General features: G+C 65.9%; 2 protein-coding genes across 2 annotated transcripts in view; both read right to left on the bottom strand.

Annotated features, from left to right (window-relative positions):
* Nucleotides 1–1,354: 1,354 nt before the first annotated feature.
* LOC142818877 (interleukin-17D-like) lies at nucleotides 1,355–6,266 on the bottom strand. Its single transcript, XM_075901507.2, has 3 exons — nucleotides 5,897–6,266; nucleotides 2,363–2,607; nucleotides 1,355–1,880 (listed from the first exon to the last, which is right to left on the bottom strand). Exons 1-3 carry the CDS (start codon nucleotides 5,906–5,908, stop codon nucleotides 1,658–1,660), a joined length of 480 nt encoding a protein of 159 aa, XP_075757622.2. The 5' UTR covers nucleotides 5,909–6,266; the 3' UTR covers nucleotides 1,355–1,657.
* Nucleotides 6,267–13,247: 6,981 nt separating this feature from the next.
* The window catches only part of NECAB3 (N-terminal EF-hand calcium binding protein 3), a 75,067-nt gene continuing 61,801 nt past the window's right edge, over nucleotides 13,248–26,513 (bottom strand). Inside the window, exons 6-13 of the mRNA XM_075901509.2 lie at nucleotides 24,975–25,111; nucleotides 22,926–23,047; nucleotides 21,449–21,528; nucleotides 20,911–20,964; nucleotides 19,972–20,084; nucleotides 18,917–18,994; nucleotides 17,297–17,388; nucleotides 13,248–15,835 (exon numbers count right to left, since the gene is read on the bottom strand). Of these exons, the coding sequence (XP_075757624.1) occupies nucleotides 15,807–15,835; nucleotides 17,297–17,388; nucleotides 18,917–18,994; nucleotides 19,972–20,084; nucleotides 20,911–20,964; nucleotides 21,449–21,528; nucleotides 22,926–23,047; nucleotides 24,975–25,111 (705 nt within the window). The 3' untranslated portion in view covers nucleotides 13,248–15,806. The remainder of the gene's footprint in view (nucleotides 15,836–17,296; nucleotides 17,389–18,916; nucleotides 18,995–19,971; nucleotides 20,085–20,910; nucleotides 20,965–21,448; nucleotides 21,529–22,925; nucleotides 23,048–24,974; nucleotides 25,112–26,513) is intronic.

Raw genomic sequence — 26,513 nt, 5'->3', positions numbered from 1 at the left:
AGGTCGATGCGTCGCGTCTAAGCAGTACGGTCGCCTGGGCAGCTGTGGGGGGGGGGGGGGCCCGGAGGTCGATGCGTCGCGTCTAAGCAGTACGGTCGCCTGGGCAGCTGTGGGGGGGGGCGGCCCGGAGGTCGATGCGTCGCGTCTAAGCAGTACGGTCGCCTGGGCAGCTGTGGGGGGGGGGCCCGGAGGTCGATGCGTCGCGTCTAAGCAGTACGGTCGCCTGGGCAGCTGTCGGGGGGGGGGGGGCCCGGAGGTCGATGCGTCGCGTCTAAGCAGTACGGTCGCCTGGGCAGCTGTGGGGGGGGGGCCCGGAGGTCGATGCGTCGCGTCTAAGCAGTACGGTCGCCTGGGCAGCTGTGGGGGGGGGGCCCGGAGGTCGATGCGTCGCGTCTAAGCAGTACGGTCGCCTGGGCAGCTGTGGGGGGGGGGGCCCGGAGGTCGATGCGTCGCGTCTAAGCAGTACGGTCGCCTGGGCAGCTGTGGGGGGGGGGGGCCCGGAGGTCGATGCGTCGCGTCTAAGCAGTACGGTCGCCTGGGCAGCTGTCGGGGGGGGGGGCCCGGAGGTCGATGCGTCGCGTCTAAGCAGTACGGTCGCCTGGGCAGCTGTGGGGGGGGGCCCGGAGGTCGATGCGTCGCGTCTAAGCAGTACGGTCGCCTGGGCAGCTGTGGGGGGGGGGGCCCGGAGGTCGATGCGTCGCGTCTAAGCAGTACGGTCGCCTGGGCAGCTGTGGGGGGGGGGGGCCCGGAGGTCGATGCGTCGCGTCTAAGCAGTACGGTCGCCTGGGCAGCTGTGGGGGGGGGCCCGGAGGTCGATGCGTCGCGTCTAAGCAGTACGGTCGCCTGGGCAGCTGTGGGGGGGGGGGGCCCGGAGGTCGATGCGTCGCGTCTAAGCAGTACGGTCGCCTGGGCAGCTGTGGGGGGGGGCCCGGAGGTCGATGCGTCGCGTCTAAGCAGCCTGAGCAAGCGACCGGCGCCGGCTCGAGCGCTTCGCGTGGCTCCGTGGGTGCGGACGAGCCCTTCCTGAAGCTGAGCCCAGCGCCTGGCAGCGCCCACGGGCACCGGCGCCTGGAACGAGGGTGTAGCCGGGCCGGGGCTGGCTGCGCCGGGTGATGAACTGAGCATGCCCCGGTGCTGGCACCTGCCGCCCAACGCCCCTCGGCCCCGGGCTCCGTTTCTGCTCTGGCTCCTCTGGGTGCAGGCCCTGGGTGTGTTCCCCGCAGCAGGGCCGGCGCGGCGAAGGGAAGGGCAGGTGGCTCTTGGTGGCCTCTGGAGCTGGATCAGAAACAGGGCCCGGGCTGGAGGCTGCTGCTCGCGGAGAGGAGGCGCCGGCTGCAGGAGCATCCTCCCCCGGCACAAGATGGAGCGTCCCGACCCAGCCGGGCCGGCAGAGAGAACGGGGCGAGGTGCAAGCAGGCCGGGAGAGGTCCGTGGCCGCAGGTCCCCCTGCCGTAGCAGCGTAGCCGAAAACCAGCCAGCCGCTGGGCTGCGGCCCCGGGAGGAAGCAGGTTCGCAAAGGGGCTGGCCGGTGGAGGTCCCCTGGCATCCCACGCAGCAGCAGGGCGGTGGGGCGATGACACGGGTCCCCGTGGGTTGCTGTGGAGCGTCCTCAGGGCCGGTGCCCGAGCCAGCCCTGCCTCTGGGTTCCCAGCGCGCGTCAAGGGAACGTGCAAACGCAGAAGCGGGCGAGGGGCAGGCGGTGGGGCTGGTACACGTACCGGCCGGCCTTGCACCGGCCCGAGTTCTGCAGCACCAGCACCTCCTGGAGGAAGGGCTCGCTGCGCACCGCCCGGTCCTCTCGCCGGCCCGTCAGGCAGCCCTCGCACAGGCAGTAGGCCTCCAGCAGCCTGCGGGGGAACCGCCGGGGGTCCTCGTTCACCCTGTGGGAACAAAGGGAGTAACGAGGTCACCCCGGCCAATGGAGCATGGGCCGTGCGCTCCGGCGGGGGACTGGCCGAGCTGCCCAAAAGGGTTATTAACACGGCTGCCCCCACTGGCCATCGGGTGGGGGCTGGGCAGTGTCTCACTGAGCTCTCAGGAGGGGAAACTGAGGCACTGTGTGGGGCAAGTGCCCTCTTCCCCCCCGGTCACTAACCAGCCAGAAGTACATTGGTGCCGGTGGTGTCCGGCAGCTCCCCGCTCAGAAGCCGCTGCCATACGAAGGTGCCCCCGGAGCCGCGGGAGCCGCTAAGCGGTGAGGGGGCGGTGCTGGCAGCGGGGCTGCTGCGGCTCCGGGGGGCGTCTGTCTGCGGCGCGGAGAGGCCCCGGCCTGTCTCGAAAGGGCTCCGGGAAGGGGCTCGCTCGGGAAGGGCCCGGGGCAGACCCAGCGTCTCCGGGCCCTTGCTGCGGCCTGGCGGCTTACCGGTAGGACCAGGGCGAGGCGCTCCTGTCCTGCAGGCGGGGCGAGGTCTGACTGGCATTCGCAGGGCACGGCTTCGGGGCCCGCTCAGGCCACTCCTCCTCCGGTGGAGCCAAGAAGCTGCCTGGCGCTTGGTGGCGGCTGAGCACGGCTTCCAGCGCTGCCTCGGAGGGCTCCCGGCAGGGAAGGTGGGCGCCGAGCGCCCGGCAGCAGGCGAAGCCCAGCACGATGTGGGCAGCCACTTCCACCTGCGGCACAGAGAGGGAGAAAGGGGGAGGCGCGAACCAGTCCCGGGGCCGCACACACCCCACAGGGCGGTCCCTGCTGTAGCGCCAATGGAGCCGTGGAGCAGCTGGTGCTGCGGGAGGGCTGCTCCTAAGTCCTGTGGGTGCTTGCTCCTAAGTCACTTAGGTACCTTGGAAGGTGTTTCCCTGCCGCGGAGCCCTGCTGGGCGGGAAGGAGCCGGCCGGCCAGGTCTCGGCTAAGATGGGACACGCTGGTTGCCCGGGCCGAGAGCCGGGGGCTTTCTTTGCCCCAGGCTCCGTGTGCACCTGTGGCCCCTTGGCAGTCCCGGCTGTGAATACACACAGGGACCAGTGCGGGGCCCATGCAGCCCCTGGAGGTGACCCCTGCCTGCTGGCCTGCGGCCCGGCGGGGGGCTAGGGCCCCGGGCGCACCCGCGTGGCACTTTGCTGGGTGGTTTCCAATTTCCGTCCCCTTTCCAGGCTGTTTCGTTTTCCTGCGGCCCGACGCGGGACGGAGCCGTCTGGTCCCACCGTGCCACGGCGCTGGCCGAACTGTGTCTGCGCAGCAGCAGGGGAGGGGCCCCGTTTTACTTAAATATCAAACAGCTGTTGGGGGGGAGCTCCTCGTGCGGGCCTCGCACGCCTGTGGTGACTGGCAGAGCTCGTGCGACACCCCCTTCCGGTGCGATTGCCCCGAACAGGAGCCCAGGGAGCTGCATGGCTGAGCTCTGCTAGGTGCAGGGTTTTCCTTAGCTAGACGTGGCTTTAAGGCTGCCTGGGGGGAGGGGGCAGAGGGTCCAGCGAGGCCCCTGTTCCTGAGCACACAAGGGAGGCTTCCTCCTTTCCTACGGCCCAGCGCGCCAGGCAGCCGCTGCAGGGCATTTCCTGCTGCCGGGCCGCTCCGGCACTGCCTGCAATTTGCATCTCCAGGCCAAGGTGCATTTCCTGGAGTGGAAGCTGGTCCCAGCTGGCTGGGCAGCTGCATCAGCGCCTCTAACCCTGCACTGTGGGCCCTTCCGGTCCAGCCCTCCCGTGGCGCAGCATGGGGCCCTGCGTTGTTCTGGGTGGGGCGGGGGCGCACGCGGCGGCTGGGCGTGGCGAGCGCCCGTGGGCTATGGAGGCCGTAGCGTGCAGCGGCTCAGTGGCTGCAGTAGGGGCTAGCCCTGGGCCGGAGATGGAAGGGGGGCGGGGTTGGTGCAGCCTCCTGCCCCGGGCTGGCTGCTAGTTGCCCCTGTAAGAAGCAGCGTGGTCCAGGGGCGAGGGGCCAGGGTCTCAGGAGATGTGGGTTCTAGTCCTGGCTTTGCCACTGGCCTATGGGGCAGGGCCGTCCTTGCCCATCTGCAAATATGGAGCTGCGTGCGGCACCTGAAAATTTGGGGCGCCACTGGGCCCTAATGTCCACCCCCTGCCTCTTCCTAGCCCTGGTCTGTGGCTCTGCTTCCCCCGCAGAGGATCGAGTGAACTTCACCGCGGCAAGCCGGCCCGGGCTGCGCGCAGGCCCTGACGCTGGGGAAGAGCCGTTCAGCCGTAAGGAAGTGGTTCCACGGCCATTGGCCGCCCTCAGGCTGCGCTGTCGGTGCTGGGTTCACTGGGCGTCGGCTGGACTGGACTTTCAAGTTTGCAAATCGCCTCCCCCCAGCTGCTGTCAGGCGCAGGGGCAGCAGTTAAATAGCTCTGCCTAAGGCCCCGTTCGGCCCCGTGCTGGGGGCCTGGGCAAGGCCCTTCCGTGCCCTTGCCTCCGGGGACGAGCAGTCCTGCCCCTCCCCGTGAGAGGCCGGTTGCCACGGCGCTGCAGAGCGAGCTACGCTGCAGGCGGGCGGAGGCAGCTGAGCGATGGGGAGCGGTATGCACGGGCGTGACGCTGTTGGGCTCTCGCTCACCCTGCTGCATGTGAGTTCTACTGTCCTGTGGTAACCCTGTGCGTGTGCCTCAGTTTCCCTGGGCACTGCACCGCTATCTAGATGGGGATGGGAACCCCGGGGTGACTCTCTGAGGGAGGCTGCCCAGGCTCACTGTAACCGTGACCAGGTGACCACTCTTGCCCGAGAAACGGGACAAAAGGCTGGAGGCGGGGCTAACTACGGAGCTGCTGGTCGTGTGAGTGAGTCTCGCTGGCTTGGGGGACAGAGTCGGGGGGCAGGGTCCCCCGATGGATGGGACTAGCCTGCTCCTGGTTCCTGCGCGGTGTCCCTGGAGGTGAATAAACCTGTTCTCCCTGCGGGCTGGGTGCCGCCTGGCTGCGGATGGGGTGCAGGGCCGCTGGCTGCCTGCCCCTTGGGGTCAAGGTGCAAAAGCCTCCGACAAAGCCACACGTCTGCTCGTCCTTCCTAGCACGAGAATGAGCCGAGCACCAGTGCACAGCCCAGGCCCCCGGGGACCAGCAACCTGCCCTCCCCAGCCGGGCGCGCGGGACTGGGCCGAAGCGACGCAGGGCGGCGCTAACCCCGCAATGCACGGGCGCTCTCTCCCATGGAGGGGCGAGCAGGCGCCGCAGCTCTGCGCAGGGCTCGTGGGCACCTCCCCTCGGGTGCAACGCAGCAGCATCGCTGGCAGGGGGTCGGGACCAATGACATCCCGGTCGAGGAAGGAGCGTGAAGCAAGAGAAGTCCCAGGGAAAGGCCGGGGGTGCCTGTAGCTACCCCGGTGCTAACTGACCTAACGAGGCCCAGTCACCCGGAGGAGCGCCTGATCTCCTGACGCCCGCTAGGCTGCTGCGCCTCACGGCGGCCGGGTCAAACCTGGGCTGTAGGAACTGCCTGGGGGGTTGCACCTACCCCTGAAACAGACACACTCCAGGGGCCCCGACCTCCGCTGCCAGGGATTCCCCGGGGCTGGAGGGAACGCGCTGGCCTGCACAGGCGGGAACTTACCCCGGCGCTCAGCTTCCCCGGGGTGGGTTCGCTGGCCAGTGCACACGGCTAAGGGGGGGTGAGTAACAGGCTGCCACGCGCAAGCCCCCAGCCTGGGGGAGAGAGGGGAGGACCCAGGAATGGGTGGAAGAGGAAATGGGGGGCACGAGGGGGGCTGGGGTAAGAGTAAATGGGGGGCACGAGGGGGGCTGGGGAAAGGAAATGGGGGCACGAGGGGGGCTGGGGTAAGAGGAAATGGGGGCACTAGGGGGGCTGGGGTAAGAGCTCCTGGCCCCGTGGGCCGGGGTGCACTAGGGGATCCTGGCCTGGGGGAAGGGGCAGTGGGCGCAGGTGAAATACGGGCAGGCGGAAGGGGGACCCCTAAGCCGGTCCCGTGGGGCCGGGGTTGGCGGGGTAAGTGACGGCGCAGCCCGGCGACTCACCCGTAGCTGCATGGCTGCCCCGGGGTGCACTGCGCGGGATGAGCAGGGGAGGGTGCCGGTCCCCCGGCAGACGGGAGGCAGCAAGCAGGCCTTGGGGAAGGTGACCCTGCCGGGCCGGGCGGGAGCAGGAGCTGCAGCAGGCCGGGAAGCAAAGCTCTTTGCGTCCTCCCCTTCGGGAACCTGCCCTCCAACAGGTTCGGGCTGCGCCGGCCCGTCAGGCCCGCCCCCGGCTCCGCAGGTACCTGGCACTGCAACCCGGAGCCAGCCGCTCGCAGTGACTCACTGCAGGGGAATGTGTGTGGCTGCCACAGGGCAAGGGTTGGCTCCGGCTCAGCCGGGGGGGGACCCAAGGGCTGGGTGCTGGGTGGGCCTCACCGCTTGCCTGGATCTGGGCCCTGAGGGCTCTCCCTCCCCCCAGCACTGGGGAGCCTACACTGGTGCCCCAGCCCCCCTGCTGTGCCCCATAGGGCTGGAGCACACGGAGTCTACGAGCCTGCCCCCGCCCCGCCCCGCCCCGCTGTGTGAGGGGAATGCAGGGAGCGTCTCTCTCCTCCGTGGGGGGGCCATGGCAGGGAGGCTTGGGGGGTTTTCCCTCTTCTCACTTGTGGGCAACCCCGACGGATTTTTCTTTGGGTTCGTGGCCCCCACCCAAAAGAGCCCCCCCCCCCGGGCTACGCAGGTGTGGTCCCGGTAGAACCGTGCAGGTCGGAGGCAGGTCTGTGGGTGTGGTGCCAAAGCAGCGTGAGCAGGGCAGCCCCAGTGGGACGCCTCCCAAGGGTACCGGTGTCAGACACGCCAGCCCAGCGTGGGCCCCTCCGCCACTGCGACCTGACAACACGCGGGAGGTCACTCTGGGCGCTCTCCAAAGGGCGGCCCCGTCGGCTGCCCAGGACGGGCCTGGGAACAAGCCAGCCACAAAGAGACTGCCCGGCCGGACCAGCCAAGTGGCTGTCTGGCGATTCCCCAGCCCGTCCGGCAGCACCCCCGGGAGGTACCGGGGAGAACCGAGGCCACGTCTACCCTGCAAACGAGTCTGCAGCAGCACGGCTCAAAGGCTGGGCCAAGGCTGCTGGGGCGCGTTGCCACGGGGCCCAGTTTTGACGGGAACAGCCGGTCTAAAAGGGACCCCACGCAGCTTCGGTCAGCACCACCGGTCAGGCCATTGAAAGGCCACTCGGTGGGGCTGGCAGGCTCCTTGCCCTGCTCCGCGTGACTGCCGGATGTGGCAACATCTCCCGCCGGCGCCTAAGGGGAGGGAGAGCCAATGGGCTCCTCGCACAGCCTGTCCCCTGTGCTGGCTGCACAGCTCCCATTGGCTGGGAACCAGGGCCAATGGGAGCTGCAGGGGCAGCGCATGCAGCAGGGACCGTGTGCCAAGACCCCCTCCCCCTGCTGCCCCTATGCCTCGGAGCTGAAGGACGTGTTGCAGCTTCCAGGGAGCACCCTGAGATAAGCACTGTCCGGAGCACCCCCCCCCACACACACACACACAGTCTAACCCGCGGCCCAGTGAAAATAAGTGAGTGAATGGGGGTGGGGAAGCGATGGAGTGAGCAGGGGCAGGGCCGAGGGGGAAGGGGCTTTGGTTTTGTGTGACTAGAAAGTTGGCGACTGCCCTCCTAGGGCTCAGGCTGAAATAGGGGTGCAGCCAGTTCTGCTCGGCCTGGTGCCGAGGGCCCGGGGGGCCCCTGGGCCTTCTGTCAAGGGCTGGTCCTTGGCCCAGTGAAGCTGATGGTAATTACCTGGATGCTAGGGGGCAGCAGACATGTGCATGTGAGAGAAAACCACGTCTTGTGCTAAGGGAAACCTTTCCCGTCAATCGGCCCCTATTTTGCTTTTGGTTTTCCCTTGTCATCCTTGGTCCACCCCCTCGCCAGGCCTCAGAGCCTGGGCTGCTGCCTGAGCAGCCCCATCTACACTAGGGATGCTAAAGTAAACACGTAACCACTGGAGGAGTTGGTGCTTCCGCCTCCCTTCCCCCACCCTCCACTGCTGCCTCTGTATCAGAGGGGGCAGCGTAGGGAGCAGGCACCGGCACACACAGGCAGAGGCACTGGGTTCCCTCCGGCCCCTCCGTGCTGCTGCCGCTGGCTTGAGTAGCGGATGCTATGAGGGCCCAGTGGATGGCAGGAAGAGGGGCTGGCGCGTTCGAACTGGGCCTTCGTTCCACATCAGAAGCAGTGAGCATCTCGAAGAGAAATCCAGGGAGAGAGAATTGCATCGGCTCACGCAAAATATTTCATTTTGATAAAATGTGAATGGTTTTGTGTCACCTTTATTTTTGTCTTGTTCAAAACGTCCTGTTGTCTCTCAGGGTATAATGATTGAGAAACATTTTTAACAAGGCAAAGTCAGTTCTAAACAAACCAGTGGAACCATTTTGTGCAGGCAGCATGAAGACGGGACAGTCTGATGGTGTTTGAACTTTGAAAAAACCCAAATTGCAATTCCAGAAAAATCAACCCAATTTCAAGAAGTGTTCCGATGAGCGAGGATCTGAGGGAGTTTTTCCAGCAGGTTTAGTTCTCTGGGAACCTTGGGGACATTTTCAAACAATGGGACTCAAGCTATGCCCTTAAATGATACTGCATGAGCAGACCCCCTAGAGCCCCAGTCCTACGGTGCCTTGTGCCCCCGCTGGAGGGGTTTGTGTGTGTTGGGACCTGGGGAGACACTGGCCTGCAGAACAGGTGGGAAGTACAGTGATAGAAATGTAGCCGTGTTAGTCTGGGGTAGCTGAAGCAAAAAACAGGACAATGTAGCACTTTAAATACTAACAAGATGGTTTATTAGGTGATGAGCTTTCGTGGGCCAGACCCACTTCCTCAGATCAAATAGTGGAAGAAAATAGTCACAACCATATATACCAAAGGATACAGTTAAAAAAATGAACACATATGAAAAGGACAAATCACATTTCAGATCAGAAGGGGGATGCAGGGGGGGGGGGAAGGTAAATGTTTGTGAGCTAATGGTATTAGAGGTGATAATTGGGGAAGCTCTCTTGGTAACGGGTAAGATAGTTAGTGTCTTTGTTGAGATCGATGCATAGAGTGTCAAATTTTAGCATGAATGACGGTTCAGAGGATTCCCTTTCAAGTGCAGGTTTAAAAGGCTGCTGAAGCAGGATGCAGGTAATTAAGTCGTTGAGACAGTGTCCTTCCTGGTTGAAATGGCAAGAAACTGTTTTTTCTTTGTGGTCCTGTCTAATATCTGTTTTGTGGGCATTGATCCTTTGGCAAAGTGTCTGAGATGCCGAAAGTGTCCGTCTGCTTTGTACATTGGACAAACGTCTCAGACACTTCGCCAAAGGATCAACGCCCACAAAACAGACATTAGACAGGATCACAAAGAAAAAACAGTTTCTTGCCATTTCAACCAGGAAGGACACTGTCTCAACGACTTAATTACCTGCATCCTGCTTCAGCAGCCTTTTAAACCTGCACTTGAAAGGGAATCCTCTGAACCGTCATTCATGCTAAAATTTGACACTCTGTGCGTCGATCTCACCAAAGTCACTAACTATCTTACCCGTTACAAAGAGAGCTTCCCAGTTATCACCTCTAATACCATAAGCTCACAGACATTTACCTTCTCCCTCCCCTCCCCCCCTGCATGTCCCTCCTGTTCTGAAATGTGATTTGTCCTTTTCATATGTGTTCACTTTTTTTTTTAACTGTATCCTTTGGTATCTATGGTTGTGACAATTTTCTTCCACTATTTGATCTGAGGAAGTGGGTCTGGCCCACGAAAGCTCATCATCTAATAAACCATCTTGTTAGTCTGTAAAGTGCTACATTGTCCTGTTTTTTGCTTCAGATGGGAAGTACTGGTGAGTTTGTGTGTTCATTGTGAATAAAAAGCGCAGCTCTGCCCTCTAGCGGATGGATCCAGAACTGCCCAGCCCTTCAGGCTTTCTAGGGCAGCGCCAGCCTCCTGTCCCCCTTTCCAGAGTCCGATTTGGCGTGCGTCCCAAGTCACACGCTCCCTTTCCAAGGGCTGGCTTACAGAATCAGACCTGAAAAGACAAAGGTGGCCCAGCCGCACTGGCCCTGCCACGTGGCTGCCTGCTCCATTGTTACCGTGCCATTCCAAAATAAACCAGCTGTCCGTGTGCACTGGGCAGGGCCTCACAACCGAGTCATTGGCTGCAGGAAACAGCCGTTTGCACTGACTGTACCAGAGCCCTGCGTGGAGCCTGCTGGACATTGAGATGCCCCTTGAAGAGCTGTGTACCCCCACCCCCAGCGTCATGCACCCCGGGTTGATCTAGGGCTCATGTCCTTGCAGGCTGCATTTAGCTCACACAATAGGCCCAGGGCTTGTCCAGCAGGGGCGGCATGTGAGTGGTAGCCAGGGGAGTTGGCTGCAGTGTATGTGCTACCGGCAGGGTGGGGCGAAGGGCCCTGCCGAAGCAGAGTGATCTGTCGTAGATTCACAACCGACAGCTGCTCCTTGGGAGGCAGACGGGTTTGCTGCAGCGATGACACACCCCCACCCCCCCCCCCCACCCCCCCCCCCCAGCCCCCCCCACACCCACACCCCCCACACCCCACCCCCCACACACCCCCCCACACCCACCCCCCCCCCCCCCCACACACTCTCTCTCGCTCTCTCTCGCAAAGTTCCCCTGGAGCTTTGGTTATGGCTGACCCCCTCCCCCCCCAGCCAGCTGCCCTATCTGCTGCTGAGGCAGTCTAGGGTGTCTGCGCTCCACCCTCCCCTCAGAGCTCCAGCAGCAGGCTTGGGCGGCGCTCCCCTGCTCCCTCCCAGAGCACCAGCGACACCACCAGGCCATGTGTCACCCCCTCCCGGCACCAGCAGCGCCCCAGACCCCCCTCTGCCCAGAGCACCCTAGAGCCCTGCTGAACAGAACACCCACGATTAGTCAGCGCATACAGCGCAAGGCAAGGGCTGAATGTTTGTTTATTGCCCTTGCCCTTTACTAAAGTACCCAGGATTAAGCCCTACCCTTACAGGCAGCAGGTGCTCCGGCCTTCGAGAACAGTTTCTTAAACTTTTTAAGATTGAGGACCACCAAACAATATCTTTTTTTAATGGGGAACACCAAGGATTTTTTTTTGTTCTGAAAAAAAGGAGGCTTGCCCCTTTAAGGGAAAAGTTGTTGACCAAAAAAAAAAAAAAAAAAAACCAAACCCCAGGGAAAAGTTGTTCTCACACACACACACAAAAGGGCAGCCATTTTGAATTCTGTTCTCTCTGCAGCACACCTTCGACTGCCTCGCGGCACACACTTTAGGAAACGCTGTTCTAGACAGCCCTCCCGCCCCCCCCCCGGGATGCTCTGGGTCAGTAGGAACAAGCTGTAGGATTTACCCGGCGTCTTAGCCAACTCCATGGCCTGCAGCTGCGACCATGTGACCACCCAAGGCACACGACTGGCTTTAACAGAGCCGTTGCGTCTTCTAGCTGCCCGATATTGTCGCCCAAGGGCTGGGGCCAAGCGGGGCTCATTACAAACACGGTGCTTAAGGAGTTGCACAACCAGCAATAAGCCACGGCAGGAGACACTTTGCCTGTGAGTCAGGGGAAGAATATTCACGTTAGCCACGGGACGCCTGTCTTGCCAGCCAGTACAGCCTGGCGTGCGCCCCCCCCACGCTAGTACCAGACCCACAGGCTGGGAACAACCCTGGGTTGGAAGGGGGGGGCGTAGGGGGTGGGCGGGTGTCTATGCCCTAACAAGGCTTAATCTGCACAATTGAAAAAATCCCCCCGTTCCTGCTGGGATGCTCAATGCTGCAGCTTGAATTGAACTTTCTCCGCCAGCCCCAGCACATCCCCTTGGGCAGCCGACCAGCTGTGCGGAGCTTGGCTTGTCTCGCGGGAAGGAGCTGGCACCCTGGGCCTGTGGCCTGGGTCTCACGTCATAACAGCCCCGGGCCTCATGCAGCCAACGCCCCGCGCAGCCCTAGGCCAGCTGCCACTGGGGTGTCTTTCTCCGCTAAAGGGGCTTGTGGGGCATTGCTAAGGGCACTGGATGGCAGCAAGCCCCAGCCCCACCCCTTCTGCCTGAGGCCCGCCCCTGGAGCCAAGCCCCGCCCACCTGAAGGCTCAGGGCTGCGGCCGGGTGTGCAGGCGGTTTTGTGCCTCCCCTTGCCTACGTTACCCACCGCCTGGGATGTGACCCTTTGTCACTGGCAACGGGGCCAAGTCAGCCCAGAGCAACAGGCCTTTCGCCATGCACGGCTCAGCGCTCGCTGGAACCGAACACGATGCCTCAGCTCATAGCCTGACAGCAACTCGAGCGTCACCCTGGAGCAGTCTGGGCCCAGCCACTGCAGCTCCGGGGGAAGACGGGTCTTTGGACTGCATGCGCGTGCTCACCAAGGGGGAATGTGAATTACATTTCCTGCCATGGTTGGGCACTAAGAGCTGCTGCTCTGGCCGGGGAGCGTCAGTGTGCGAGGACGGCAGGGTCACGGCGCTGCCTGGCTTTCTGCCTTTGGGTGCTGACGATGGTCCCAGTGCGGTGGCCTGGATGGCAGCCTCGCCCCGGGTGCCGGGAGCCGGGAGATGCTCTGTTTGCTGCAGGTGGTGTTTTCTCAAGAGCTGCTCGTTCACAGCCCTGCTGGGTGTTACGTCCTGGCTGGAGGACGGCTGTGTGAGGCGTCGCAGTGCGGCAGGGGCGGGGCGGGAGGGATGCTAGAAGACCCTGGCCTAGCTAGACTGAGCAGTGCTTGGAGAACTGGCTGTAGGACATGGAGGAGAAAATGAGCCACTCTCGGGATTTCTCTCCGCCCCTGCAGTTTGGGGATCCCTGGTCTCAGGTGCTTTGGCCAGGAGGCTGAGGGGCAGGGGCTGCCTCTGGCCAAGCATTGCCCATGCTCACGGTTTTGTCCTGAGTCTCATACAGATGCTAGTTTGCCTCACAGTGCCAGCTCGGAGCCGCGTGGCTCTGGGATGCGTCTCGCCTCTCTGTGTTTCGGGACCTTGCAGTTGTGACCCAGGGCACCCGCCGGGCCCCAAGAGTAGAAGGCAAATAAAACGCGAAGCAATTCTATTATGATTACACAATCTCGTGATTTGACAGCCAGCTCCTTCCCCCAGTGCCCAGCACGGTCCTACCCAGCCCACCCTGCTCCGTTAGTTTCCACCTAGTGTCCTAGCCACACACCCCAAATCCTCCACATCCCTCCCAGCCACAACATGTTCCTTAGCACGTGCTGCCCAGGGCCCCTGGACCACCCGAGAAGGCCTGCAGAGCACACGGAAAAGGGTCCTTCGAGGACACTCCTTTTGTGGCTGTTTGAACAAGGAACTTGGAAAACTTACTCCGAAGAGCCAGCCTCAGGTGGACCCACACCCAAGAAATCACCAGCACCAGGCGTCCGTGTGGAACGCTTTATTAACAGACAAGATAACGGGTGTACACAGCTACAGGGCCAGTCCGACTGATACAGGGAGAGGCTGGGATTTACAGTTCTCACCAAGCAGCCAGGTGCAGCTGCCGAGAAGGCTGCTAGTCTGGCTCAGGGCGGCAGCAGCACTTTTTGAAATAACACTGCGCGTCCTTGGTGTTGGACACCTGGCTTCGCACTACAGCACGGCAGCGACACTGGCGCCAGGGCAGCCCAGACTCAGCGAGGCCAGGCAGGGCCTGGCAGCCCATCCCTTGGGCCTGTAGAATGCAAGGCGACAGAGCAGCCCTGAGCACAACGCTGAGCCCCAGCCGCATCGTCTCCACGCGCTGGGGTCGGTTCCGGCAGACGAGGCGCCGAGTGCGCAGCACAGACGCTGTTGGCCGATGGCGCCAAATGTGGACGGAAGCACAGGGGTTGCTGGGATGTGGAGCGAGGGACCACGGGGCACTGGGACAGGACCCAGATGCCCCATGTCCCGTCCTCCCCACAAACCTCAGTGGCCGATGAGGGAGCAGTGCACTGTGGGATAGCTGCCCAGAATGCACCACACTGTGCGGTGCGGCAAGTCTGTGGACACCCAGGGGTGTTTTCCCCACGGTGCTGTGACTGCCAGTGCCGGCTTGCCACCTGCCAGCGGAGATATGGCCCAACACCAGGACGGGAGGGAGGCCACGAGGCACAAACGGGCCCACGGACAGCGGCCGTAGTTACCGAATGCTCGGTGGGGTACAGCTGGGTAAGTGGTGGAACACGGCAGGGAAATGACGTGTAGCTGCCGCTCGGCCAGCTGTGAACAAGCGATGTGAACACTTGGGGACACAAAAAGGAAGAACTCGGGGGACACGTTAACCCCTCTCAAGTCCCCCTGTGCCAAGGTGATCAAAGCAACGACCAGGGAGAGTCACCTCCGGTGCCATGTGCTTTATGGAAGAAAAGAGCCTGACCCTGCCTCCTCGATAGCAAGTTTTGTCAGCGTGACGCTGGCGTGGGCCGGATAAAATCAGGCAGAACTCCCCGTGAGGGCTGGAGGCCCAGAGTGCATTGTACACCCCGCCGGGTGCACCGCACTAGCCGCCGTCCAGCTGTGTCAGCGTTGTGGCTGCTGTTACGGGCTGGGTTGCTCACACGCCGACGGGGCGTGGGGCGGATGGGGTGTCTCAGGCAGGCTAGATACACCTAGCACACTAGGTACAGCTTCCAGCATAAACCAGAAACACTGGGGGGCGGGGGGCGTTCCTCTTAGTCGGGCCACCCGCCTCCACGGTGTCTCACCAGCTGGACATGTGTGCCCTGCCACACCTTGGCTGGAGGCCCCACTGCTACGCGATGGCCCCAGCGTGAAGCCCTGAACCTGGACCTGCAGGGCTGAGCGCCGTTGGCTGGAGCCCGAAGCCCAGGTGCTGCTAGCGGAGGCTGGCACAACTCAGCGTTGCTGGCCCGTGGCTCCCTGATCCCTGCTGCTGGGGGGAGGCACAGCGGGGAGCCCAGAGCCAGGGGAGGGAGGCGCGCACACTCTGGGCTGTCCCGTGCACTGTGGGTGCAGCGTGCCACCTCGGGCGGGAGTGCGCGGGGCAGGGCTGGGCTGGCAGCGTTTGGCAAGCGCTGTCTGTGCTGTGTCTGCACCGCGGTGGCCTGACCTCCCGTGGAGGGGACTGGGAGCGCAGGAAAGCCCTTCCTAGCTCGCAGACAGCGCGCCGGGGGGGCCGGTGTCCTCCATGCAGCCCTGCTGCGGTTTAACGTGGGCTGGGCTGTGCAAGCTGCCCCCCCCAGGCCCTCTTGCCCATGAGCGTGGAGTTCACCTCCGGCCCCACTGCTGGAAGCCAGAAGGGAGGTCAGCCTCTCGGGCCGGCCCGTGTTGGCTGCTGCCCGGGGCAGCCAATGGGGACTGGACCGGTGCCCACACGCTGGGTGGTTTGGAGCCATGGACACGTAGCGTGGGCGGCCTGGCAGGGAGGCCCCCAAGGCCAGGCCGCAGTGCTAAGGCGGGGCTGGCGGTCAGGGTAACGGCCGTCAGACCCAGAGGAGACCACAGCCGGCTACAGCCCTAAGGGTCCCTGCGGCGTCCCCCGATCCCGCTCAGCGCCTTTCCCCACACTGCCCCCCCGCAGGGCGGTGCCGGCGCAGCTCAGTCCATGAGCTCCCCACCAGCTGAGAACAATGCACGGCCCCTCCAGTCCCCATCCCCCATGCAGCTCAGGCCCCCCATCGCCGTCTCTGCAGCCCCCCCACGGCACCACGCGACCCCGGGCTGCAGGCCAGCCCAACAGCAAGTCTCTCAGCTGCCACTTACGGGCGTGGTCCTGCCCCCCATCGTTCTTCAAGAATGGTACGCCCCGGGGAGAGGCTGATTGGCTGGCAGCACCGTGGGAGGGGGTGGGACGTCGCATTGCGCGGGGAGAGGCGGAGCTGGCCGGGGGGATCAGCTGGGGGCGTACTAGCGCAAGGGGGGGAGACCGCTGACACGGGGGGGCAGAGCCGGGGGCGAGGAGGGAGGGTCTCTTGTCCGTCGAGAGGGCAGCAGAGCATCAGTTGTTGTTCATGATCCACCAGGAGGCTGGGAAAGCAAAGCGGGAAGGCGCATGAGCCACGCGGAGCCAGGGGGCACCTGGCTGCTGTCCAGGAAAGACGGGCAGAGCTGGGTTCCACCCCGAGACTCCCCCACGGCCCGGGGAGGCGCCCGACCCGTCTGGGCCTCAGTTCCCCTTCGGTGCAGGGCCTGAGGCACGAGGAGCGGGGCAAGGCAGCGGTGGGGGAGGTGGGAGCTTCGGCAGCATTTCCACCCCGGCATCTTTCCCCTCCCCCACTACCCAAGGCAGAAATCCCTGACCCCTCATGCCGCAGCCCAGCGCCGCCCTGCCCGGTTCAGTCCCGCTTGCCCAGCCGCGCCAGCAGGGCCCCTCGGCCCGGCGCCGGCCCCTCCCCGCCAGGAACAGGGGATGTGCAAAAGGCAACCGGTCCCGGCTGGGCCCCCAGGACAGGCCCCTGCTGCCCTCCGCTCCCGAGTGGCCTGGCGGCCGTTCGCGATCCAGCCGCAAGCCCGGGCGAGGACAGCGCCTCGTCACTGCTCCCGCCGGGCCTTCCCACAGGCTGGGGGGCGCACAGAGTCTGGGGCAGCTGTTACCTGGGGCAACGCCATCCCCCACCGAACCCCAGTCCTCTCTCAGGCACACGGCTGGGGCTGAGGCTGGGGGGGAACGTGCCAAACGGGTGGGGAAATAATCCAGATTAGCCAGACCCGGAGCTCAGGTTCGGGTGAGGCGCAGGGTGGACCTGGGCTGGGTTTTGTGGTACTGGCCACTGCTAAGGCTGGCGGCCCCTCTCCCTCAGGGCCACTGCTGTCGGGGAACACACGGCCCCACAGGCCGGGCTCCCTGCTAAGCCTTGCCCCTCGGCCTCGCGCCCCTCACGCAGACGGGGACAGGGATATGGGAGCCTGGCCCCAAGTGGCCAGGAGCTGCCCACGAGCGCCACGCCTCAGCCCAGCGCGCCGGGGAGCTCAGGCTGCAACAAAAGGCGGCTGCAGTGTAAGCCAAGAGCCAAGCTGCTGCCAGGAGGGGTTGGCGCCCACTGAGCTTTGTGAGCCAGGAGTGCAATGGGGCCAGGGAACGCGCCCCACATGCACCGGCCTGCCTGGGAGGTAAAGGCAACGCACGGCCGCAGCCTGTGGCAGCTCTCTACACATTCACGGCTCTGTGCACTCATTAACCCTGCTCCCTTCATGCCTTACTGAATCAATGGTGCCCGAGCCGAGGTGGTGGCCTCAGTGTTTGGCCAAGTTCAGATGTGAATCGCTCCCTTTGTCTCTCTAAACTGCCCCCGCGCTTGCTGTGTTAACGGCTGGGCAGTGTTGCTCTGTGCTGTTAAACAGCTACTGCGCTCTGCCCCAGAGCTGGCTGCATGCGTGGGGGTGACTGGACATTCTGCAGGACGCAGCAAGGGCAGCCGGAGGGAGGCCGTGGGTTGCAGGCCCTGCTAGCTGCTCAGCTCAGTGCATTTGGGCTGGAGAAGACCCCACCTGGCAAGATCATGGTGGTCACAAGCTCAGGGGACTCCAGCAAGTTGGCGAGGGCCCCCTGGAACGTCTTGCTGGTGCCGGACTGCAGGTGACTGCAAAGCAACGTGGAGAGTTAGGGCCAAGCCAGCAGGACTGTGCCCCACGCCCTGACCCAGGGGCCCTGTAAGCTGTGCGACGGCGCGGCCACGCGGCTGCTTAATGAGCCCCACCCAGGGCCACCGTGCATGGAGCTGCCTGGCGGGGGGAGGGGCCCTTCTCTGTCAGCTGCAACAGCCCCTGCTGGAGACCGAGCACCTCTCCCAGCCGGCAGGGAGGGGACAGACGGGGGGGCAGAGTTGGAGGGGAAGAGAGTTTGGGGGGGTCCTGTTTCCTGGCTGGGCAGCCGGGAGAGGAGAGGACTAATCTAATTACAGCAGCTGGGTTGGCTGCAGCTTCCTGTGAGAAAGCCAGCACCCTCCTTCAGTCCCCCGGGCTGGGGGGGGGGGGCGGGGGGAGGGCAGATGGCATGGGGTAGGTGTGGGAAATAGGGAGTGGGTGCTGGCCTTGGTGAGGCGGGGGTGGGGAATTCCTGTGGGGCATGTCCTGCCCTGACACCCAGCTGGGCTGCAGCTGAGAGGCAGGATTCTAGCCCGGCTGGCCTGGGGGCCGATGGAGCAGATTGCAGGGGGGGGGTGAGGTGGAGGAGGGGTTTGTTTGGGGGTGTCCTGACTCACTCCCGCATGGGCTGCAGTCACTGGTTCGGGGGGGGGTGCCAGGAGGGGGATGGTGGCATGCTGGGCCAAGGGGGGCATGTGGCTACACGGGAGATGGGGTGGTGCTGGCAAGCCCCTGGTCTCCTTAAGGCACAGAGGGAGCTAAGTCCCAGTGCATCTCCCCACCGCTGGCGGAGGCTGGCGGAGGCTGCGGGGGGCTCTGGTGCGTACCCTTAACGGCCATGCCCTTGATTTAGTTTAGTGCTAGTTTCCGTCTGCCCCGCTCTGGCGCGGCGAGCAGCCTGAGCTTCAGAGAGGAGGATGAAATACACGCAGCCCAAGGGCCGTGCTGCTTTTCTTTTTCCTTGCTACTAACTAAATCTCTCAGGCGCTGTTGCCTGTTCGCTAGCGCCCAGTGTGATACGTTTGCACCGTCCGTGCCTGGGAGCCCTTGGCGTTCTCTCTGGCGAGCTCGGTTCTGGTTTGTACGGTGGTGCACGGCCACACACGGCCTCCTGGGGTCGCGCAGAATTCAACCCTCCCAAGGATGGAAAATGCTAGAGGGAACCCACCCCTCATTCTGGCCCCACCGTCGCCTGCACTCCAACCCCCTACCCCAGCCTGGGGGAAATGAGTGAGGGTGGCGGGTGGGGGAGAGTGAGCCACAGCGGGAGGGGGGATGCTGTGGGGGGGGGGGCAGTGGCAGGGGCTCAGAGGAGGGGCAGGGCAGCACAGGGGGAGGGGCGAGGGTATTTATTTTTCTGAGACTCCTGCTGTCCCGTGCAGATGGGCGTAAAGCCAGGGAGGCAGGTGCAGGCAGGGGGGACGGGCGAGCATCCTGAACAGAAATCGCGCCTGGTGCCTTGCGCCTGGACACGGCCTTCCTCCGCCCCGGCCCCCGCAGCAACAATGGCAAACAGCCTCAGACCTTCGCCAGGAAGCCGTGTCCTGCCAGAACTCAGAGAGGACGAAGTGGGCCTTGCTCGTCGGCTGGTGGGCAGACACGCTGCAGAGAGAATAGCGGCCGCTCTCAGCACTCCGGCTGCTGGGACCAACGGGGCCTTGGGGATTCATGTGCCGCGACTCACCGACGGGTTTTCGTCTCATATGGAAAACTCGTGTTCGTGTGAGCCTGTCAGCACGCCCGGCTTTGCTGCAGCCCCGCGACAGGCCCTCGGCATGGACTGCGGCGCCTCGCGGCCCCCTGGGGCAGGGGGTTACCGGGCCGCTGGGCTCCTAGCCCCTGCCGCTGCCGCAGTGGGTGTACTTGGCTGTGCAAAGCAGCAGCTCCTTTCAGGCCTTCCCCACTGTGCCAGCCCGATGCACCGGGGCAGCCAGAGCAGGGCAGGAGCTGAATCCTCCCCCCCCCCAGGCACTCCCGCCATGGAGCACCCCAGGGTCACTGCTCGGAGGCGTCAGCCAGGGCAGAGCAGTGTGGAAAGGCTGAGCCCGCTGGCTGGCACCAAGCTCCCCCTCTGCCATGGCCACGGACGGTCCTGCCGGCTCTGGCGCCCAGGGCCAGACTGTCCATCACCGAGGGGCCTACTTGGCAATTTCACGGGCGCGTCAGCAGTTCTGTGCTCAGGCCCAGGCCTGCCAGGTCCCGAAGCTGCCTGACTGCTATTGGCGCCAATGGGCGCGCAGCGCCTGCCCCCCGCGGGCGGTTCGGTTAACCCCCCGGTGCTCACAGAGCCTGTGCAGGGCTGGCCCTCGTCCCCGTGGGAGTCGCTGCGCGGGCGCCTGGCCTCAGGGAAGAGTCGCCCCGTTTCGTCTCTGCGGGGAGCAGGGAATGGCAACACCGGCGGGGGGGGGGCTGGGCCAGGCTGCTCAGCGTCTCTGCTGCCCATTAGCAGGACCACCCCGCCGCGCAGCCACTGGACACGGGTACCTCGCATGGCAGCGTCCCCCCGCCTCTCAGGGGCTGCATGGCGCCCCCGCGGAGCTAGACTCCCCGTGTCCCAGCCCAGCGCCCCCTCCACTCACTGCAAGCAGCGGCTCCGGCTGGCGGTCAGCTCCGCGTAGGCCTGGAGCGCCTGCTGGAATCCCTCGAGGCCGCTCTCCGCCACGCACAGCTGTCTCTGGGCCACCAGGATGTGCTGCAGGGAGAGAGCAGGGTCAGGACGCCGGCCAGCCTGACGGCCTGGCTAGAGGCAAAGATGCTGGCTGACGGGACGGTCAGGAGCTCGCTGGGCTGCCCGCTGTACCCAGACTCGCCGTCCCTTCCCCCGCTTTGCTCTGCCCATCCCCCGGCTCAGGGCTGCTCAGGTGGGGTGAGGAACACGAGGCCCCGGCTCCTGTTCCCCAGCCGGTGATGAACTCCTGGCCAGGCTGCAGCTGCAGAACCGCGCGGGAGCCCGGCAGCGTCAGGCCTGCCCTGCTCTGCCTGCGGGGAGCCGCAGGGCGCGGGTCTCTGGGGAATTAGTGCTCTCTGTGGCCACCTGCTCACGGCCCCGCCGGTCAGCAAGGAGGTCCCTGGTGCAAGGCAGCACGTGGCTGCTGTCCACGGGGATCAGCGTGGACTGTTCTCCGCCGGGGTTACACTGGTGTGCTCCTGCCGTGTCAGGGGACCCTCGTGCGGAGTGGCACGCTCCCTGTGAGCCTGCAGGCTCCCTCTGCACTCATTCCAGTCAGGCCCTTTCCCCACCCGCAGCCCCTGGGCGGAAGCGCGCTCTCCTCCGAGGAAGCAGAGGGAAACTTCCGGCCCATCTGGGGGGTGAGACCCTGGGCCAGTGAGTCCAGCCTCAGAGCAGAGCCAGGGGCCTCACGGCGTGTGCATGCGGGTCTGCGCCCGGGCAGGCCTGCACACCCGTGTGTCAGTGCAGGGACAGGATGCCTGTGCCCGTCGGCCCACGCGTGGGGGTGTGAGAGCTGCTCTGTGTCTCCGCATAGCTAGCCATGGAGAGCAGCAGGACTAGAACTCACCGCGGTTCTCCCTTTGCAAACAGCGTCGTCTCGCAGCGGCTCTAGCCGTGGGCTCTGCGCTCGGAGAAAAGCAAAACCAGCACTAATGCGCGAATTTGGGGCTGGGGCTGGGGCTGGCCTGGGAGCCCGGCGGCTGGGGCGGCAGGCCCAAAGGGGGCAGGGCACAGGGTTTGCCTGGGTCCAGCCTCACCTGGCAAGAGCCAGCGGGGCAGAGGGGCAGGAGAGGCAGCGTCTGGAGAGGGCAGAGGACGAGAGCTGCAGGGGGCCGCTGGATGACCAGTCAGGGGCCTACACGAGAGTCCCCGCTGGCCATTAGCCCACTGGCCGAACCGACGTGGGACTCCAGCTCCGGAGAGGCTGGGACAGGACTAGCAAGGGGGGGAGGGGACGACACCGGTGCTCAGGGCTGCAGGTCAGGCCTGAGGCGAGTCAGCCAAGCCCCGCAGGGGCAGAGGAGGGTCCAGACCCCCGCTCGGGGGGGGCGGGGAGGCTGAGCTGCGTTGCCGTGGGTGGAACAGGCCTGGCCCCGCCCGCTCACCTGGCGCTCCAGCGTGTCCAGGAGCTGCTGGAGCCTGTTTATCGGCGCGGCCCACTGGCTGCCGGCTGCCACGCAAACGCCTAGAGAGACGCCGTTGTTAGCGGCATGCACGGGCCACGGAAGGCAGGCCCCACGGACCCCCCCACGGCAGGCCCCACGGACCCCCCCACGGCAGGCCCCACGGACCCCCCTACGGCAGGCGCCACGGACCCCCCCACGGCAGGCCCCACGGACCCCCCCACGGCAGGCGCCACGGACCCCCCCACGGCAGGCTCCACGGACCCCCCCACGGCAGGCCCCACGGACCCCCCCACGGCAGGCCCCACGGACCCCCCCACGGCAGGCCCCACGGACCCCCTACGGCAGGCCCCACGGACCCCCCCACGGCAGGCCCCACGGACCCCCCCACGGCAGGCCCCACGGACCCCCCCACGGCAGGCCCCACGGACCCCCCCACGGCAGGCGCCACGGACCCCCCCACGGCAGGCCCCACGGACCCCCCCACGGCAGGCCCCACGGACCCCCCTACGGCAGGCCCCACGGACCCCCCCACGGCAGGCCCCACGGACCCCCCCTACGGCAGGCGCCACGGACCCCCCTACGGCAGGCCCCACGGACCCCCCTACGGCAGGCCCCACGGACTCCCCCCACGGCACGGACCCCCCTACGGCAGGCCCCACGGACCCCCCCACGGCAGGCCCCACGGACCCCCACGGCACGGACCCCCCTACGGCAGGCCCCACGGACTCCCCCACGGCACGGACCCCCCTACGGCAGGCCCCACGGACCCCCCCACGGCAGGCCCCACGGACCCCCTACGGCAGGCCCCACGGACCCCCCCACGGCAGGCCCCACGGACTCCCCCACGGCAGGCCCCACGGACCCCCCTACGGCAGGCGCCACGGACCCCCCCACGGCAGGCCCCACGGACCCCCCCACGGCAGGCCCCACGGACCCCCCACGGCAGGCCCCACGGACCCCCCTACGGCAGGCGCCACGGACCCCCCCACGGCAGGCCCCACGGACCCCCCTACGGCAGGCGCCACGGACCCCCCCACGGCAGGCCCCACGGACCCCCCCACGGCAGGCCCCACGGACCCCCCCACGGCAGGCAGGTCTGGCCCTGGCCCCCCCGAGGCTGCTGCGGGTTCAGCTGAGTGCCCCTTTTGCGCAAGGGCCTGTGAACCTCTTTTTTTGAGGAATAAGGGCTCTTGCGCAAAACGGTTTTTTCCCGACAAATGGCCCCGTTTACACAGGGCTTTTTAACGACAAACCTCTTCGGCAAAAAGCATCAGAAGAGGTTATGCAAATGAGAGCACACGATATGCAAATTAATGCTTCATTTGCATATCTTCTGCCAGGAAAAAAAGCCTCCGGCAGGAACTCAAGGCAGCAAGGTTGGCTCATGGAAAGCAGCCCCGAGAGCCGGGCTGCCAGCGGCCTGGGCGTCTCCCGCTCTGCCCGGCCCTGCCCGTACCTGTCGTGAGCATCCCGGAAGAGGGGTCTGTTGGAGCCAAGCAGACGGGCCTCCGAGCTCTGCGGCCGCGTCTCCGTGCAGACCGGGGGCCGGGGCAGGCGGCGGGCGTCTTCAGGCCTTTCCTAAACACAACAAGGGTGCACTCGGCCCGGCCCCTGGCTGCACCTGCCCTGGGGCTTCCCCGCCGGGGCGGAGGGTGGAGGGGGGGAGCCAGCAGGATCATCCTCCTTCCCCCCAGAGAGAGATGCTGGAGGCCAGAAGAGCCCAGGCCCTACCCGTCGGCACCAGCTCTGCCCGACTCTCGGGCACGGGGGCTGGCACGCTCCGCCCCCGCTGGCTCTGCACACACTGCCGGCAGGCGACAGGAAACCAGCCACTGCTGCCCAGCCGAGGCACAGGGAGCATCCGCAACCGGATCCGGAGCGGTGCTGAGCCCCCAGCCCCAGTCACGCTCAAACAAACATCATGGCAGCCAGGGGAGCCGGCAGGCTGGGCACGCCCTAGCAGGGACCGGCTGGCCCAGAGGGTGCGGGCTGGGCAGCGCCCGTGCTGGGGACCCTTGGACTGAAGCAGTTGCAGAAGGCAGCCTGGCAGCGCCCTGCACAACCCTCAGGGGCAGGGAGAGGCTCTGGCGGCTCCCTGGGGCGGGGAGAGGCTCCGGGCGGCTCCCTGGGGCTCCGGGCGGCTCCCTGGGGCGGGGAGAGGCTCCGGGCGGCTCCCTGGGGCAGGGAGAGGCTCTGGGCAGCTCCCTGGGGCTCCGGGCGGCTCCCTGGGGTGGGGAGAGGCTCTGGGCAGCTCCCTGGGGCGGGGAGAGGCTCTGGGTGGCTCCCTGGGGCGGGGAGAGGCTCCAGGCGGCTCCCTGGGGCGAGGAGAGGCTCCGGGCGGCTCCCTGGGGCGGGGAGAGGCTCCGGGCGGCTCCCTGGAGCGGGGAGAGGCTCCGGGCGGCTCCCTGGAGCGGGGAGAGGCTCCGGGCGGCTCCCTGGAGCAGGGAGAGGCTCCGGGCGGCTCCCTGGGGTGGGGAGAGGCTCCGGGCGGCTCCCTAGGGCAGGGAGAGGCTCTGGGCGGCTCCCTGGGGCTCCGGGCGGCTCCCTGGGGTGGGGAGAGGCTCTGGGCGGCTCCCTGGGGCGGGGAGAGGCTCCGGGCGGCTCCCTGGGGCGGGGAGAGGCTCCGGGCGGCTCCCTGGGGTGGGGAGAGGCTCTGGGCGGCTCCCTGGGGCAGGGACAGGCTCCGGGCGGCTCCCTGGGGTGGGGAGGGGCTCTGGGTGGCTCCCTGGGGCTCCGGGCGGCTCCCTGGGGCAGGGAGAGGCTCCGGGCGGCTCCCTGGGGCAGGGAGAGGCTCTGGGCGGCTCCCTGGGGCTCTGGGCGGCTCCCTGGGGTGGGGAGAGGCTCTGGGCTGCTCCCTGGGGCTCCGGGCGGCTCCCTGGGGCTCTGGGTGGCTCCCTGGGGCGGGGAGAGGCTCCGGGCGGCTCCCTGGGGCTCCAGGTGGCTCCCTGGGGCTCCGGGCGGCTCCCTGGGGCGGGGAGAGGCTCTGGGCTGCTCCCTGGGGCTCCGGGCGGCTCCCTGGGGTGGGGAGAGGCTCTGGGCGGCTCCCTGGGGCTCCAGCGGCTCCCTGGGGAGGGGAGAGGCTCTGGCCCCAGGGAAGAGGCAATGGGGAAAGCAGCTCGCCCCTGCCTCCCCAGCCAGGGCCTTGGCTGGCCGTGTGCAGCTGTGTGGACTCAGCCGGGCCTGCGCGTACCCTGATGCCACCCAGGGGCGTGCAGTGCAGACACAGCCTGAGGCACAGGGCTCCGGCCCAGCAAGAGCATGGAGCCCGCCTTGCCCGTGTCCCAGCCCTGGGCCTGTGTGCGGGTACCGGAGGGGGAGAGCGGGTCACAGGGCGCAGGACCGACGGGCTGCGGAGCACTCACCCTGCGGCAGGGCGGGCTCTCAGGAGGCCACTAGCCAACACCCCACGGGGCACAAGCAGAGGGGCAGCTCCCAAGGCACAGCTCGCCCTGGGCCATGCCCTCTGCCAAGCATTCCCGAGGGTCCCCCAGCCCCTCAGCGTTACCTCTCCCGCCCGGCCTGCTGGTCCAGCGTGTCCGCGGCGCACTCCAGCGAGGCCTGCAGGCCCTGCAGCTGGCTCCTGGTCTCTCGCAGCAGGAAGCGGGTCACGAACTGCTCCACCTCGGAGGAGCTCTCATAGGCCTGCAGAGGAGAGGGGGCCCGTGAGGCGCCAGCAGAGCTCTCGCCTGGGTGCAGCCTGCTCCGGGCCCAGCACCTCGCCAGGCCTTGGCCGGAGCAGCTGCTGCGGAATCCGTCCCGGATTTGATACGCAACCCGGAGCAGCGTGGGGAGATCAGCTGGCTCCACACTGCCCCTGCCCAAAGCCCTCCCGGCCCTGGATGCGTATTCAGAGTGAAGCCCCAGGCAGGGAGGTTAATGTCTCGCTTACCAGGGAAACTGAGGCACGAGCGGAGACTGCTCCTGCTTGGGCAGGTGCATAAATACATAGGAACATTACTGACTTTAAAACAGGCTTGGCCTTTCTGCGGAGGCCTGGAGTTAAGTGCTAGGTACATCAGCACCTATAAATGCCTTGCCCAAGGTGACAGAGAAAGTCAGTAGCAGAGTTTGGGCGAGACGGTAGGAATCTCAGCGGCTGATCAGCTGCCCTGTCACTGCTCCTTCGGCACAGCAGGGCTGGGTGTGGGGAAGGCAGCTGGTAGCCCCCCCCCTGCAGCCAGCCGTGGTGTGTGAAAGGCTTGGCAGTCTCTAGAAACGCTCCCAGGGCTGGGGGCAGGGGGGTCGGTTCACACAGCAATCAGAGTAAAGGGAGCCCACAGCCGGCCTGCTCTTGCCGAAGCAGCCGCTCTCCTCCAGCTCCCCGCCGCCCGGGCCGGTCCAGGCGGTGCCCTGGGCAGCAGCAAGCGCGGGGCAAAGCGCTGGGACCGGCAGCCCAACGTGGCCCTGTGACACCGAGCGCATCCCAGCGAGCAGCCATGGGCCTCCGCATCCGCCGCTCCGGGGCGGCCCAGGCGTTGGGTGGGACGGGCCAGAGACCCGATGCCCCTCTCGCTGGGGGCAGGGAGGGCAGCCTGGCCGACAGGCCCCTTGCTAGCCCAGTGCACTTGTTGGGCGAGTCCTCAGGCCGGCCATCGGCACCGCTCCCCACTGCCCAGTCGCCCCCATCGCCCCTCAGGGCCACACTTGCCTGGGCCTCCCCTCGGCAGGGCTGCTCACAGCTTTGCTTTGTGCGGCTCTTCCTCGGGGCGTGACCTCAGCGCACAAATGCAGCTAGCGAGCAGGGTCACGCTTATCCCGGGTCAACTCTACGGACTCCCACGGAGGGGCAGCGGGACAGTACCGGGGCCTGCGCGCTGTGCCACCTCAGCACGGCTACAGCCAGCGGCGGGGAGACCGGACATCTCTCGGCCTCGCCACGCATTGACTCTGGCTCGACGGAGCCCAGCCTGGACTCAGAGCCAAGCTCAGACGTTCAGCGGTGACCAGGAGAAGCTGACGCCTCATTAGCGCTGCAGTTTCCAGTGGCAGTTCAAAGTGACCCAAGGCCAAGTTTGAGACGAGGCTTTTCTGGTAAATCCACGTA

The sequence above is a fragment of the Pelodiscus sinensis genome, chromosome 17 (assembly GCF_052426305.1).
Source record: "Pelodiscus sinensis isolate ZL-2025 chromosome 17, ASM5242630v1, whole genome shotgun sequence".
Classification (NCBI taxonomy): Eukaryota; Metazoa; Chordata; order Testudines; family Trionychidae; genus Pelodiscus; species Pelodiscus sinensis.
This window is presented reverse-complemented; position numbering and strand designations above follow the sequence as displayed.

Bases quoted from the DNA above. Each gene is read 5' to 3' on its own strand.
- LOC142818877 (XM_075901507.2), bottom strand. The intron at 1,881-2,362 runs GTAAGCCGCCAG...TTGTTCCCACAG, and splicing joins GCCTCGCCCTGGTCCTACCG to GGTGAACGAGGACCCCCGGC.